The sequence below is a fragment of the Chiloscyllium plagiosum genome, unplaced genomic scaffold (genome assembly GCF_037043375.1).
Source record: "Chiloscyllium plagiosum isolate Xiang-an unplaced genomic scaffold, Cpla_swu_hap1 HiC_scaffold_31, whole genome shotgun sequence".
Lineage (NCBI taxonomy): Eukaryota > Metazoa > Chordata > Chondrichthyes > Orectolobiformes > Hemiscylliidae > Chiloscyllium > Chiloscyllium plagiosum.
This window is the reverse complement of record NW_028270169.1, coordinates 21,081,506-21,098,952: the sequence shown is the minus strand read 5'-3', so window position 1 is coordinate 21,098,952 and position 17,447 is coordinate 21,081,506. Positions and strand designations below refer to the sequence as shown.

The following is a 17,447-nucleotide window of genomic DNA, read 5'->3' as shown; positions in this document are numbered from 1 at the left end:
TGAAAGGGCCAAAGTCTTTTTTGTCTAAATTCAAATGTTCTTATTTGATGTTTAGATGATTCAAAACCAACTCTATTTGATCCTGTTGAGTTTCACTTGGAATTGGTACATTCTAGCAACTGCACATATTTTATTTTTAACTATCACCTTGCAGTCATTTGGATTTTTGCTATTCAGGATTAGTTGACACTTTCACATTCTAATATTTGAACTCACTATTCCACTAGGCTACTACAAAACAGCTACACAGAGCTCAACTTTTATTTAATAACCAATCCAAGCTACTTAAATTTAGTACAATTCAAAAGCAGGGACAAATCAAAGCTTGATCAGATTACATTTATCAATTGCAATTGGTATACTTGGACATTCTCACTGTACTAAGCAAATTGTCATCCTCAGGAGATTTAACGTTATATCTCAATTCATTTGGCTTTCTCTCCTTTTAATTCAATGGTCTTTTTTTCCTAAATACTGCCCTTTGTTTGAACTTTCTTACATGCATACACAACCAAGCATTTCAATTGTCATCTTGCATACCTACATTATCCATAACATGACTATTATTGATGAGGCAATCTCTGGACATTGTCTTGTATTGTGGTCTGACCACATTTCCCTTTCAAGCTCAATTCTTTGAATCTGGATGGGGAGAAAGTCTCATTCAGGTCACTGGCTGCACACTTTCCAATTCCCAAATATCAAACGTAGGCATGTAATCCATCATACATCACTACAGCAGCTCTCCACCATGTCTGCAATACTCATCTTCACCCTTTTGGAGAGGTACAGGCATGATCATTCACCATTAGTCACTTAAGAGCATCGTTGGGAAAAATAAGAAATTTAAGTGTCATCAAGAAAGATAAAAATATGTTGCTTGTCATTTTGCACTTTGCCCCAACTTTCTTTAACCCTGAATTTGGATCTGTAGTTTCTCTCCTATCAGAATTCATTTTGATGAGACCCACCTCACTCACAATAGCCAATTCCCACAAAAAACTTCCCTTTCTGGCTCTCATGTTACCCAACTTAAACGTTCTCTCCAATAGTCTCTACTGTCAAAGATTGCAAAAATTTGTTAATTCCTCTGTCCTTAGAAAACCAGCTCCATACCATTCCCTCTCCAAAATCCTTAAACAGTTGGCCTCCTTCTAAAATCTTGTCTATCTTTAAATGAGCTTGTTTGAATCTCTCCAAATAGAATTCATTTGACATGGTTGAGTATAAATTTCTGTTTCAATACCTGTCATCCAGATGGATGACATTCTACTTTTCTTGTTCTACCCTCCTCTTTCCTGTCAAAGTAGAGACTCAGCGATTGCAGCTTTCCTTTTCATGGCTACACTTTACTTCTACATCAATATCACCTGAGGTCACCTTCATAACATCGTCTAACTCCATCCTTGCTAGAACTAATTTGTAGGCAAAATCCTCTCACATGGCTTTAATAACTATTAGGTTTGCCTACACTCCTCAGAATTGAGATAATTCAAAACACTATCTTTATGCACGTGTTGGCTTCTGCTCAAGCAATGCCTGAGTTTTAGAACTATCACCACTATTTTCAAATACCACATATACTCGTGTGTATGTTGAATTTTTAAGATTACTTTTAAAGGATCAATTTTGAGGGTCGACTAATACACAGGCACTGGTTTTGAGGGGCTGAAATTCATGCTGCAGTTCGAAATACCGTATTATTGGCAAAGGTTGATTTGATCACTCAACTAACCCCAAGCAAAGAAGAAAACAATGTTTAACGATAAAGATAATTAACAGTTAAAGCAAGAGACTGGCACAAAAATTTAACATGTCAAAGATTCATTGAAATCCTTCAAAATCACACTGCTCAATATAGTCATGGCCTGGTATAATGGCACACTTAAAATGAAACCTTAAATTCTGAATGTGTAAGTGTCTTGAACTTTCACACCAAATTCTTCTATTCCCCTCCCATTTACTCTCATATCATAAACCTCAACAACATTAACAAACTTTTCAAAGAATTAAAGATATACCAGTACGCAGCCAATGTACCTCGCTTTTAATCAGATATAATGGCACAATTAAAATGGTTAACTTTTTAATGATATTAACTTTTGGATGTATAGTGAACAGCATCCAATAGGTACCGATAGACTTAGTATTGGGCTGAATGAATGAATCAAAACGTGCTGTAATAAACCAAATGCAGTGAGTTATGAACGAATGAATGAATGAATGGAGACGCAATATAGTAAATACAGCGCGGCGAGTAGAGTACAAATATGAATGAATGAGATTTTGTTTAAATGGGTTATTGTGAAAATGCAATTTTCTTTATAAGAGGTTGAAATGCAATATAGTAGGGTCAACTTATACACACGATATATGGAAAATAAGGAACTTTTGGCCAAAATAAGAGATTGACGTATACATGAGATTAAACCTATATGTGGGTATATACACAGTATCGCTAGTTTACTGAAATCCTACAGTCCTCCCAGATCATTGCATTGTTTCAATTTTGGTCTCTTGAATGTTCCAGAATATAATTGTTTCACTTACAGACTGCTGTACCTTCAGCTGTGAAATTCCCTACCCATATTGCGCTACATTTTCCTTCTTTAGGATGGAGAATTAAATCCCTTATCAAACCTATCAAACATAGAAATGAGTATTGATAGTCACGCACTAACACTCAAAATACCTTAGGGTGCTTAATTACATTGAAAAGGTCCAAATCCATGCAACTTGTTGCTTACTCATTGAAACTCAGTCACAAGCAGAGGCTTGTCTTTCTACAATTGCATTTCAAATACATGGGCATTTCAAAGTCTTGGTGGGAAATACACCACCTCAAACGGACCAAAAGTGCAACTCAAAGATAGTGCTAACTTATTGATCTCACTAGGAGGGTTGTGGGAATGACATTTGGAGTATAATCTTGAGGTGAAGTGAGGACGTGGAGGGCGGGTGGGGTGACCTTCATTAACCCATTTCTAAAACTGATGGCGAACTGCTTTAACTTTAGGTTGTTTTAATCTATATATCGTAGCAATGTTACATGTGCATATACTCTACCTACAAAGCATACAAGGTCTAACAAATCAAGGCCGAACAGCAGGCTTGAAGAAAAGCCCCTCGACCTATTCTTTGGGCATTCCATACATTATGTTTAGCAGTGTCAAAAGTTAGATAAAACCAAATCAAGTGAAAGCAAAACCAAAATTTAAATGGTGGAAGAGGATTGAAGAGTAAAATGACTAAGTTACCGGAGAAGCAATCCAGAAGCATGGGTTCAAAGTATAGCAGAATATTTGAGACATTTTTAATGAGGTAAATAAATAAATTGAATTAAAAGCTGGCTTCATAGCCTGGTCTCATCAACAATAGTGACTGGGTACCTGTGACTTCATACACAGCACTGCAGATGACTCAACTGTCTCTAAAATAGCCTTGTAGGTCACAATTATATTGAAGTTAACTCACTGCCACTTAAATGCTGGCCTGGCCAAAAACCTAGCTCTTGTGCAAAGAATTAATTTCAGCAATGCTAGAAATAATTTAGATAAAAGCAAATCAATTTAAAACAAACAATTTAAATGATGGAAGAAATATCTTCCATCCCATTAAATTACCAGGATCATTACAGCTTGATATACAATTAGGACTAAACAAATACCCAATCAGATGACAGTCAGTCACACCAAGAAATGGAAATTCACATTGTAAGAGGATAACTTCTACCAAGAAAGATTGTTCAAAGTTCAATAAGGTTAGGAAATATCCTGTTAGTGTTGTGATCCTGCACTGCAATAATGTGTGCGCAAGCTCCATTAAAATATTACCTTTAGTGTGATACATAACAGCAGATTTCAAGTCAAATGACCCAAAGCTGTCCTTTCTGTCAAAGCCTCTGTGGTACCTTGGGTTTTCTTTGGCTGACTGCACCAAAGCATTGGTAGAAGAGGCTTGTTGTGGTGTTTCACTCCCAAAGTCTTTTGGGACAAAAACTATTGCACTTTGGCTTGTAGCAGCCATCTTTTGCAGGTCATTAACATGTGGTTCCATAGGCAAGGACATGCCCTCAGCAGAAACACCAGCAGCCACTGTGGCAGTCTTCATGACACTGCTGAGAACCTGAGGGCTAGTCCGTTTGTCTAATTCATAAGCCTTTGGAAACACAGGAATTTCAGATCCTGTTGAAAGCAGTTCAGCACCCTGTGAAACCAAAGAGGCAGCACATTCAGCTTGAAACGTCACCTCCAGAGGTGGGTTATCCACAGATCTTGCAGTGGCTAACTCAGGGCCAGCACTTGGCTCATTTATAAAAGATAATCCCCATTGGTTCTGGAAAATATCCCCCAGGTTTTGTTGAGTTGTCTGTGACGGCAGTTCAACTGGCTTCGTGCTAGGAAGCACAGATTGCATATTTGAAGGGTAGAAAAAGAGACCCTGCTTTCTTTGTTCCATGGCCATTGGGTCTGAGCCATCAGGGGACACAGAAGTCTCACTCCCAGAGGAGGCAGGCACTACAGTATTAGCAGCAGTAACTGTCTGGACTCCTGAAACAGCAATATGCCCATCAGTCACTCCTGAAGCCAAACCGTTAGAGAAGCTAGATGAGGTGACAGCTTTCACAGCAGACATAGGAACCTGTGACAAACGACCTGAAGCTTGTGCCTGAGTGTCCACAGCCAATGACTGATTTGAGGGTGATTTGTTGAGGTTCTCTTTAACTTTACTTGCATAACTAATCTTGGGAACAATTTTTGCACTACTGTTGTCCACTGGGAAGACTGGAGGTGGCTTAAATAGTGTCCAAGAGTCTTCCTTTGAAGTTACAGATGCTACCTTTGATTTAGGCCGGTCTTCAAACTTTTTACCACCACTAGGTTTTCCATCAGAGTTCTTCCGTTGGGTTTCACCAGCTCCCATCTTCGCTCGAGCTGTGACTGGACTAACTGCTGTGAGTTCATACCTTCCACTGGGCTTAGCATTTTCTAGACGATTTGTCTTTTGCTCAGATACCTCAAGTTTGGCATTCTCAAGATCCAATTTTGGAGAACTTGGGTTCCCCTCGTGCTGCATGATTTTGTCTTGAAATAAATTTAAGTTATCAATACTTTTGTCACTATTCCTCCTGCCTTTACGTTTCTTCGGTGTGGTGTAACCACTCTCAGATCCACTACCATCATTGTCGGCTGAATTCTTGACAGAAAATCCATTTGTAATGTACCCAGAGCTGCTAGTTATAACACCATTGAGAAATGACAATGCCTCCTTCTTTTCAATTGATCTGCTATCCCTAGATTTATTATCAAAGACTTTGTCATTTTTTTTGTCCATACTGTTTTTGTGATTATAACTCTTTGTTTTATTACCCACTCGGTTATAGGTGATAGTTTTTGTTGTGTGCCTGGGGTTGAAATTAGTGTCTAAAAATTGCTTCCTGCCATTAGTTGCGCTGGAAGAAATCAAATTTACTTCTTCGGTTTCCTGGCTTGCTGCAAATTCAACCTCGTCTTCTGATCCAGCATCACCATTTAATTCTTCAAAACCTGAAATGAGACAAAAGGTTAGATCTTTATTATTCTTTTAAAATGGTTAAACAACTACCAGGCATCTCTATTTCTCACAAGAACTGCCCTACGGTCCAGTAGGACATTGGTAATTTTTCATTTTAGTATAGAAGCAACAATAAAGGAGCAGTTATAAAGAACGACATTCGAGTAATTACTCAAAATACAAAGAAGATCAATAAGCCAACAACACTGTCCTCAAAAAAATGAACAGGTAAATCTTAACTATAGAAATTGCATTCAATGCACAAGTTGAGAAATAGATAGGACAGCAATCAGGACGTGAGCAGGTAGAAAAGCAAGGAAAACTAGTTCAACAAGGCCAAGAACTTGACTTATTTAGTAAGAGGAATCTTTAAAACATTACAAAACGGCAAAGAATTTGCAGAGACCAATATTCTATTTCCTTCTTGAACATTTTAAAATATTTAACAAGAATCACTTCCTCCCCATTGTAGGTCAGACCAGTCTCCTGAACAAAATCAAGAATTAAAGTTCCCTATTAAATATCACAGCATGAGGAATGACACCAACTGACAAGAACATTCACTACTCTAGCTCTTCAAAACTAAGGAGAAAGTCTTTCCTGTCTGACATGCATGTACCATTCTCCCTAGACTAACCTTCTCCGGAGTATCTCTCAAGGTGTCAGAGATATTTAAAATTAGAGATTACCTTGTCTTTAAATGTGCCTATTACTGATATGGACAAATCTCGGCAATATGAATTTGGAGAAAGAAATATTTAAAAGTAGGGGAAACTAGATTGAAATCAGAAGGAAATCTGCTGTTTTAATATTAACCATTTAACTCTAGCATGGTCAGCTTGGATCAATTACAGCAATGTAATCATTGAAGGTTACATGTTCAAATCACGTTAAGCACAATCTAAGCTGACATTTCAGTGCTGCACGAGCTGGCCACTGATTTTCATGCTAATAGTTGTGCATGCAAAAAACTATACTTCAGAAATAATTAATTAGCAATGAAACATTTTATAAGATTTGAAGATGCAGATTAACTAAAATCCTATTTCCCCAATTATATTTTCATTAAAATTTCAGTATAGAAGTTTATATTTTTTTCTAAAAGAAATTTGAACAATAGGACACAAGGAAATGGAATGCAATCTAGTAATAAAGAATCTAGATCCTTCACAATGGCATACCTTTCAAGACACACAAATGTAAATTATCTTTACAGTACTTTGGATAATGGATTTTCTTACACTATTTGTTCATCTTTGGGTGAGCACACTGGAATCACAGGTTAAATATTATTATCCAGTAGCTGCAATGCTCACACTATCCAAACCAATTTTACAGGGAAGTGCAGCCATTTATAGGTGCAAGCTTTCAGTACACAATTTAGCAGTCTTATTCAAAGAGTCGACATGGGCTGACATCTAGGAAAATTTTATGGAACAGCAAAGAACTCTCTCGTCACTTCGGGCCCAATGGAAACTGCCCCTTCATTTAAAACACTCACCAACTTTAGATTTTATTGTTAACTCCCAATCTGAGACAGTCTGCTTCTGTTCAAAATCTAGCAGTCTAAGTAAATTCCAATGCACCATTTATCAGCTGATAATTTGTTCCCACTTGCCGTCAACAGATCCTTGTCTCACTCAGCAGCTTCAGACTGTGATGGATTTCTGAGTGAGCACTACAGGTTCTCCAGGGAGTGGAGTACATAATGAAAAATTCAACAATAAAAGATTGAGACACTAATAGCAAAGGTTTGGTCAGAATGTGTAATTTTCATAAATTCATTCCTACTTAAAATCTGTCGTGCACAAGTTTAAGAGTATGTGAAACACAGGGTACATATTGTCCCTTCCTGTCACACAGTTGATCAGGTACAGTGTGAACCAGTTGTTGAATGAAGCTCTCTCACTGCCACATTAGTGCGCCTTCAACAGGAAGGAAAGGCTGGCTGAGTAATTATGACTTTGAGACCTCTGTTATGCAATACACTGAAAATAAACATATGTTAAGTTAATGAACATTCTATCTTTGCCCCTACAATGATCTGCTACATGATCAATTGATATTTATCTCTTCTACTTAAATGAAGCTCAGAGGAACCTCGATTATCCGAACATCGAATTATCCGAAGGAGATCTCAAGGTCCCGATAGAAACATTACGTCAAACAGCTGTTTCAACCCTGATAGCGTCTTTTGTTTGCAGGTACAATGATTAAAAAATGAACTCAGCTCACTGAAATGCTGCCGAGAATAGTCCTGGACAGTCTAGGCACCGTCTCCAAATGAATGAACCCTAAAACTCCCCCTTCTCTAGATAATCTCTCCAACATCGTCCTGCACAGGGTAGAGGTGGAACCTGTCAAAACAGTGCATGCGTGCATGTATACACGCATGCTATTTGGAGACTCACCCCAAAAAGGCAGCAGACGGGGGTCAGGTGGTGGGTGAGGATGGACAGGGGTGCAGGGTTGAGGGAGCAGGATCTCATCCGTAGTGTGCTTTTGCAGAGACTCCTGAACAGGGAACAGACCTTACGGAAAACTCCGAGCCGCAGAGGAAATCAATTAACCGAATAAGCAATTATCCAATGAAATAGTGCCTGCCCATCTAGCTCGGAAATTCGAGGCTCCCCTGTATTTGTGCACAGTGTAATCAAGCATGAAAACTTTAAAACAGACCAAATCTCTCGATATGAGCAGTAGCATGTATTTTCTGAAGTCAGCAACCGATGCAGGAAGGAGTCTGGATAGCTCAGTCGATACAGCACCAGACTTTTAAATCAAGGGTCAAGGCCCTTTTCATTCCTGAGTGGCTCAGTGGTTAACACTGTTGTCTCAGAGCACCAGGGACCCCCAGGTTCAATTCCAACCTTGGGTGACCATGTGGAGTTGCACAATTCTCCCAGAGTCTGAGAGAATTTCCTGTGGGTCCTCCAGTTTTCTCCCACAGTCCACAGCAGGTTAGCTGGATTGGCCATGCAAAATTGCCCTGTAGTATTCAGAGATATACAGATTAGGTTGGTTAAGTATGGTAAATATCAAGTTATTGGGATAGGGTGGGATGCTCCTCAGAGGTTTGGTGCAGACAGAAAAGATGAGCCAAATGGCCTCTACTTGCACTGTAGGGATTCAATAAATCTATGTTTTAATACTTAAAAGGTTCCCTGGTGCTATTTTCTTTAAAAGAAAGTGAACTCATGTAATAGCATGTAAATAAAACAGACAGGCAACATAACAATGACGCATTAAACGGTTAGTATAATTACAATGTAATACAGTCTTGCCATGACCTCTGTTCTGAAGAGTCATATTGGACTCAAAACTTTAAGATTATTTCTCTCTCCAGAAATGCTTCCAGACCATTTGTTTTTATTTCAAATTTCCAGCATCCACATTATCCTGCCTTTATTCAAAGGTCAAACACGTTTGCTAATCCAAATTAGTCTAATCAAATGACTTCGTTATATAACTCATGTACAAGAAAATTAACCAATCACAAAACTTTTCAGAAGGAACAGATAACAGAATTGCTTCATCAAAACAAGTGGACAGCAATTTGCTACACAGCATGAAGAGAATGCTTGTCCTTTCATGATGGGTAAAATAATTCAAGACTAACTATTATGAACTAAATTTTCAAACAGATCAATATTAGGGAAGTATGGCAAAAAAAAATCAATTTTCCTTTGAATGCTATTTAAAATCACCCAACAAAATCAATGAGCAACTTTGAAACATTTTATTCATTAAACTTTCATCTACCTTGTGGCACAGTGGTAGTGCCCCTAGACCTGGACTAAGAGCCCCAGGTTCCAGCCACACCTGCTCGAGGTGTGTAATTACATCACTGAACAGGATGATTAGAAAAAAAAAGGCTAATTTTTTTAAAAAGTCATTGGTCAAGGTGAGAGGGGACAGATTTAAAAAGAACCCATGGGCTAACTTCTTCACACAGAAAGTGGCGCACGTATGAAACAAACTGCTAAGGAGCTGATTGGGGCAGGTACAATCACAACATTTAAAAGGCATTTGGATGGGCTAATGAATAGGAAGGGTTGAGAGAGTATGGGTAAAATACTGGCAAATGGGAATACGTGAGAATGGGGATGTCAGGTCGGCACAGACAAGTTGACCAAAGGGTTTGTTTCTGTGCTGTATGACTCCATGATTCTATGCTGGACCTGTAATGTAAAATGGAGTTGAGATGCTCCACAAGTGAACTATGAAAGCCTCAAAACAGCAAATAAAGATTCAAATTACCTTTAAATGGGAAGATTATTTACAAAAGAAGGAATTCAATTAAAAACAGAATAAACGCATTCTATTTCAAGAAAATGCTGCACTTGAGTTATATAACTTTACTACAATAAAGCTATTACTTTTATAAAACTGCCACTTCAAACCAAGCAAGAGCAAACTTCAAGCTGAAGATTCTGGAATTTTTTCTGGATTGTTTACTGCCCTCAATGAACTCAAGAGTTACATCTAATTCAGAGCAGCTCAAGAGTTTTTCACCAGTGTTAAATAACTTTACTGTAATTTTACTAACCCACTGATAGAATTAGAGAAGGTCATTTGCACCACTTTTTGAACAAGAAGCGGTTTTTTACAAATTTTTTCTCTGTATGCAGGTGTGAGACAAAGTGAAAGACAACAGGTGTACAAATCTTTATTCAATTTCCACCACCAGGAAGAAAGGAAACATCCAAGTGGCCAGTGACAAGCAGTGCCCTTCTCAGAGGGCAATGCTGTGTGATCAAACAGTGAAGTGGAGGGCAGGGATTAAATCAAAATAGAGTTGGAGGGGGAAGATAATGCACACCACTCCCTGCCATACCCACCTGACCCTGAAAGTTGGTGTTTGTGGACAGCGCGTGCTCTTTCTCCAGGGACACTCGGACTCTGACATAACCATGGAAGCAGGGCAGGCAATGAAGAAGTGGTTTTTTTGAAGACAAATTTAATCAAATTAAGAGGCAAATCAAGCATCTGTCTATATTCTGCATTATACTTGATCATACAAATCATAGACTCACTACAGGCCATTTGACCCAACAAGTCCACACCGATCCGCCGAGGAGTAACCCACCCAGACCCATTTCCCTACTACTCTACATTTATCCCTGACTAATGCACCTAACCGACACATCCCTGAACACTATGGGCAATTTAGCATGACCAATTCACCTGTCCTGCACATCTTTGGATTGTGAGAGGAAACTGCAGCACCCAGAGGAAATCCACGCAAACACAGGGAGAATGTGCAAACTCCACATAGACAGTTGCCCAGGTCCCTGGTGCTGAGAGAGTCATAAAGTACAGCACGGAAACAGATCCTTTTGTCCTACTTGTCCGTACCAACCAGATATCCCAACCCAATCTAGTCCCACCTGACAACACCCAGCCCATATCCCAGCAGTTCAAGCAGCATCCGAGGAGCAGTAAAATCAACATTTCAGGCAAAAGCCCTTCATCAGGAATACAGGGTCCTGATGAAGGGCTTTTGCCCGAAACGTCGATTTTACTGCTCCTCGGGATACCGCCTGAACAGCTGTGCTTTTCCAGCACCACTAATCCAGAACCAGCCCATATCGATCCAAACCCTTCCTATTCATATACCCATCCAGATGTCTTTTAAATATTGCAATCATACTAGCCTTCACCACTTCCTCGGACAACTCATTCCAAAAACAGACCACCCTCTTTGTCAAAAGGTTGCCCCCTTAGGTCTCTTTTATATCTTTCCCCTCTCACCCTAAACCTAGTTAAAAATCACACAACACCAGGTTATTGTCCAAAAGGTTTAATTGGAAGCACACTAGCTTTCGGAGTGACACTCCATCAGGTGTGTGCTTCCAATTAAATCTGTTGGACTATAACCTGGTGTTGTGTGATTTTTAATTTTGTACACCCCAGTCCAACACCGGCATCTCTAAATCACCCTAAACCTATGCAGTCTAATTCTGGACTCCACGACCCCAGGGAAGAGACCTTGTCTATTTACCATATCCATGACCCTCATGATTTTATAAACCTATATAAGGTCACCCCTCAGCCTCTGACACTCCAAGGAAAACAACCCTAGCCATTCAACCTCTCCCTATAGCTCAAATCCTCCAACCCTGGCAACATCCTTGTACGTCTTTTCTGAACCCTTTCAAGTTTCACAACATCTTTCCAATAGGAAGGAGTCCAGAATTGCACGCAATATTCCAACAGTGGCCTAACCAATGTCCTGTAGAGCTGCAACATGACCTCCCAACTACTGTACTCAATACTCTGACCAATAAAGAAAAGCATACCAAACGCCTTCTTCAATATTCTATCTACCAGCGACTCCATTTTCAAGGATCTATGAACCTGCTCTCCAAGGTCTCTTCGTTCAGTAACACTCCCTAGCACCTTACCATTAAGTGTATAAGTCCTGTTAAGATTTGCTTTCCCAAAATGCAGAACCTCGTATTTTTCTAAATTAAACTCTATCTGCCACTTCTTAGCCCATTGGCCCATCTGATTAAGATCCTGTTGTAATCTGAGGTAACCCTCTTCACCATCCACTACACATCCAATTTTGATGTCATCTGCAAACTTACTACCTATACTTCTTATGCTCACATACAAATCATTTATATATGTAATAAAAAATAGTGGACCCAGCACCGATCCTTGTGGCACTCCACCGGCCACAGGTCTCCAGTCTGAAAAACAACCCTCCACCACCACCCTCTGTCTTCTACCTTTGAGCCAGTTCTGTATCCAAATGGCGAGTTCTCCCTGTATTCTGTGAGATCTAACCTTGCTAACCAGTCTCCCACGGGGAACCTTGTCAAACCCTTTACTCAAGTCCACACAGATCATATCTACCGCTCTGCCCTCATCAATCCTCTTTGTTACTTCTTTAAAACACTCAAATCAGGTTTGAGAGACATGCTATCCCACGCACAAAGGCATGTTGACTAGCCTGAATCAGTCCTTGCCTTTTCAAACACAAGGACTGTATTAAGCATTTTATTTTCCTGCTTACAATAATATCAAACCACTTGGAAAGGAATAGCAAAGTTTGGAGTAATACATTACAACTGAACAAAGCCTACTTTAAGAAACAGAAAGGCTGTTATATGCATGTTAACACAATTCAAAATTATGAAATTAGCTGGGAGACCTCTTTTCACACAGGTTAATTATAATAATGAACAAATATACAACTAGATATAAACAGCTCATCAAGCCATGGTAAATGCTTAAATATAATGGCATTTCTTCACATAAACAACCCCTCAGATCTCAATCACAAGCAGTTGGAATTAAGACAAAGTCCTCAACAAATTATTATAGTGTGTATCCTGGATAGCTTGAATGTTAATGTAAAGTTTAAAAATAATCATTGACATCCATATTTGCCAGTATTCAAACACTTATGACAAACTACATATGTAGGAATGCTTCTGACATTACTGAATATCCACCATTTCACATATTTTTGAAAATATGCCTGTACACAATATACAGTATGCTCATTTAAATCCAGTGTGCTTGTAAGAATCTAGCACATAGTTCAACCTTACACTTAATGACAAACATATGACTGATCTACACATTGAATTAAATGTATTTGAAGACAAAAACGCATGAAAGATTTCTGAAATCAAAGCAATTCGATTCTTAATGTAAATGAAACAAGTCACATCAGGTTATTTTGTGAATGCCACGCATTTTGCGCCTAGGCTTTCTTTACCTGAAGTAGGCCCTGGTGAGACCCAAAATTCTGTTTCACTCTGCAAATGCCCTGTCAATATACCGTAACTGAAATAATTTTGCCCTAAAAATTAAATGTTTTAAGAATATTAAATAAAGATCTCCAAACGAAAAGTGTTCGATGCTCCCGATTGTAACTGGACCGCTTACATACTTTCCCACGTTGCAAACTGTCTATGCCAAACACTGCACCTGCCAAATAATGGACTCTTCCAAAATATCTCAAAAATTAAAGTACAAAATCACGAATACATATTTTCCGGGCGGGGGAGGGAAAAGAGCAAATTATGTAAGTAATGGTTCGCGTTATGAAACCAACCCTAATGGGGGGGGGGGGAAAGAGAGAGAGAATAAATAGAGAGACGAACATGAAACCTCGAGATGAATCTGTAGGGTGTTAACTGTCGAGGGCGAGATCACCCTTGAAGACCAGAAGATCAAAAGAAAAAGAAAAAAAAAGTCAAATGCTGGAGCGAAAAAATAGACGAGGCGAGGAAGGGGCCGCTAGCAACACTCCCTGTCTTTCCTAGTTAGTGTGTGTCTGTGCAGGAGAGTGGGATAACTGTTTATAAAGAATCTGTTTCCCCTTTCAAAAATAAGAACCCAGCAACAATGCAGTCTCCTCCTGTTTGCCAGAGGTACATTGAGCTGGCGGGGAAATTGTTGTTTAAAAGGAGATGACCATTCAACTCTAAAGAGGGAGAGACTGTGTGTGGGTCTCCTCCAACATGGCGGACAGGAAATGGCAGCTGAAGAACATTCCAGTGAGCCGGCATCATCATCACCACCACCGCCACCACCACCACCACAACCATCATCATCATCCACGGGCCGGGAGGCCGGGGCCTGCGGCCTGCCCACTCCAACACACACCGGCAAAGCCTTTTTGAAAGTAAAAAAGGCTCCAACCATCCACCACCACCGGCGGCACCCGCGCCTCATTCCCTCAGAAGAGAGAGAGAGAGGGGGAACGTGGAGGAGGAGAGAAAGACAGACGGCTATCAAGAGACGGGGGGAGGGGGGGGGGAATTAAGATCCGGCCCGGCCTTCAGGGGCCTAAAGAGTGTAACTAAAGGCACCAAGGTCACCAGGAACCACGGCTGCAAACCTACCTCCCACCTCCCCACCACCATCATCATCATCAACCGACATTTTTTTTATAACCTATCCCCCGTCAATAACATTTACACCGGTTTGATAAGATCTCGGACTGGGCTCTCACCTGTTTTCTTCTTCTTTTTCTTCGTTTTCTGACCGTCTGAGACATCGCTTACTTTGGTGATTAAGTCGCAGGCGGCCTGCTGCTGTTGGGCGTCTCCATTGGTGAGAGGAGCGGGAGCTGAGGGCTGCTCGCGGCCGCACTTTTCGTCCATTGAACGCGAAGGGAGGGGGGTGGGGGAGGGCGAACAGAGACAGATAGACAGACGGGGAGGTGGCACTGCGCCTGCGTCCTACGTTTACCCAACTGGCGGCAGCTGATTCGACACGCCCGACCCGGTCTGCCCTTCCCCTCCCTCTCCTACTCACTCTCTGACTCTGTCCCTCTCGACACGCGCACCGCTCCACTCCGAACGGCACATTCGACACGGTCCTTCCTGCTCCGCCTTCTACGCTCCGCCCCCAACGTCCTGGACCGTCTCGTGGCGAACGCGAGACCCAACTGTTTGATGAGTTGGCGCGGGGGCGACGCCACGTGATGGGCCGAAGGGTCTCTTCCTCTTCCACACCTCGCCCTCGATGAAGGGTCACCGAACTCGAAACCTTAACTCGCACCCCCTCCTTCCTCTGTTGCAGGACACTGCTGATTTTCGGCCTTTGGTTTCTGGGGTCTTTGTTTTGGCCTTTTTGAGTCTCGGCCAAGAATTCCTGCTTTTTTATTTCCTTTTCGCGCCGTTTTAAAACCTACTCTATGGTTCTGTCCCCGCAAAAAAACTGCCGATGCTGGAAATCTGAAACAAACTCTTGGGTTCAGAAGAAGGGTCATTGGAGCCGAAACGTTAACCCTTTCTGTCCATAGATGCTGCCAGACCTGCTGTGTTTAGCCAACAATTTCTGTTTTTCCTCAAAGTTAAAAATCACACAACGCCAGGTTATAATCCAACAGGTTTTATTGGAAGCATTAGCTTTCGAAGCGCTGCTCCTTCATCAGGTGGTTGTTTTTGCTGTCTGTTATTCTTGGATCCAGCCTGCCACCCCCCAACCCCGACTGTCCATATCTTCACCAGCTCATAAAATCTTCCTTTTAGGGTAACTGTAAAGTGGGAGGGGTGGATGCAGGCAATTCTGCCCATCAAATCTGCAGGCTTCTCAACTGGGTCATCCACTATTAGATAATCCTCCACTCCAAGAGGGATAGTTGGAGTGTGCCCATCTGTGGATTAGGAGTCCTGGATTCATAGTCATAGAGACGATTAGCACGGAAACAGATCTTTTGGTCCAACCTGTCCATGCCGATCAGATATCCAAAATTAATCTAGTCCCATTTGCCAAAATTTGGCGCATATCTCTCTAAACCCTTCGTATTCATATACCCATACAGATGCCTTTTAAATGTTGTACTAGCCTCCACCACTTCCTCTGGCAGTTCATTGCATACACGCACCACCCTCTGAATTTAAAAGTTACCCCTTAGGTCCCTTTTAAATCTTTCCCCTCTCACCCTAACCTATGCCCTCTAGTTTTGGACTTCCCTACCCTGTGGAAAAGACCTTGACTGTTCACGCTGTCCATGTTCCTCATGATCTTATAAGCCTCTAGAAGGTCACCCCTCAGCATCTGACCCTCCAGGGAAAATGTTCAACTCCCACCTGCTCCGAGGTGTACAATAACATATCTGCACAGGTTGTTTAGAATTTATCTAATCTTCAGCTTCACTTTCCTTCCCCCGCCCTCAACAACCTTTCGTGAGTATACATCTATCTATCTCAACTTTGTATATACTTAAATGATCTAACATCTATAGCCCTCCGTGGTAAAGAATATCACACTTACTACTCAGATATGAGGAGGAAATTATTATCTGTTTTAAATGGACAATTGAACCTGCCTCCTCTGCTGCCTCTGACTCTTGTAATACATACATGATGTCCTGCCATAATTATTACAACTAAATGTACAAAGTCAACAGGTTGCAGTTGAACCCAAAGCTAGCTAAGAGGGAGGGCTACTAGTACAGCACCTCAAGGCCCTGACTTGGAAATATTCCTGATGAATGGCTTTTGCCCGAAACGTCGATTTTACTGCTCCTCGGATGCTGCCTGAACTGCTGTGCTCTTCCCAGCACCACTAATCCAGAATTTAGAAATATGCTGCTGTTTCTCAAAATCCTGGTACTCCTTTTCTAACAGCATTGTGGGTCTATTCACAGCACACGGACTGCAGTGGAAAATGCTGCCAAAATCGTCCCAAGGGCAATTGGGGATGAGCAATAAATGCTGGTCCAGCCAGTGTTACCCATATCCCATGAATGATTTTTTTAAACAAATAAGTATATATATTAAAACACTATGTATAATTTCACTTAGTGTGAAATTCAGTGTGGAAGCAGGGCATTTGGCCCATCAAGCCCACACTGTCCCTCCAAGAGCAACTCCAATTTCCCATGGCTGATTCATCTACATTGCACATCCCTGGACACTATAGGCAATTTAGCATAGTCAGTCCATGCATATCTTTGGACTGTGGGAGGAAACCAGACCATTTGGCAGAAACCTGGGGACAACGTGCAAACTCTACACGGACTGTCATCTAAGACTGGAATCAAACCCAGGTCCTTGATGCTGTGAGGCAGCAGTGCTAGCCATTGTGCCGGCAGACTTGATTTCTAGCTTTGATGATAGGCCATTCACATAATGGATCACATGGCCTTCTGTCCCTTATGTTCCTTGGAATGATGGAGAAGGCATGCTGGACTGAATGGCCTCCCTCTCTGCTTTATCACTAAACTTTAAAAAATGCACTTATATTCATATAAGGCCTTCTGGGACCATTGATTGTTTCACAGCTTTTTCATAGCAAAATGATTTGAGATATCTGGTGGTCATGAATAGTAAAGGCGCTATTCTGATGCAAGTTTCTCTTAAGAAGGTTATGATGTAGTAATGTGTTTTATCATTGTATAAAAGACTGTTTCGAATGAC

General features: G+C 40.9%; 1 protein-coding gene across 1 annotated transcript in view; it reads right to left on the bottom strand.

Annotated features, from left to right (window-relative positions):
• nufip2 (nuclear FMR1 interacting protein 2) overlaps positions 1–14,697 on the bottom strand; it is a 29,723-nt gene extending 15,026 nt beyond the window's left edge. Inside the window, exons 1-2 of the mRNA XM_043718403.2 lie at positions 14,531–14,697; positions 3,834–5,546 (exon numbers count right to left, since the gene is read on the bottom strand). Coding sequence (XP_043574338.1) covers positions 3,834–5,546; positions 14,531–14,681 — 1,864 coding nt within the window. The 5' untranslated portion in view covers positions 14,682–14,697. The remainder of the gene's footprint in view (positions 1–3,833; positions 5,547–14,530) is intronic.
• Between the last annotated feature and the right edge of the window lie 2,750 nt (positions 14,698–17,447).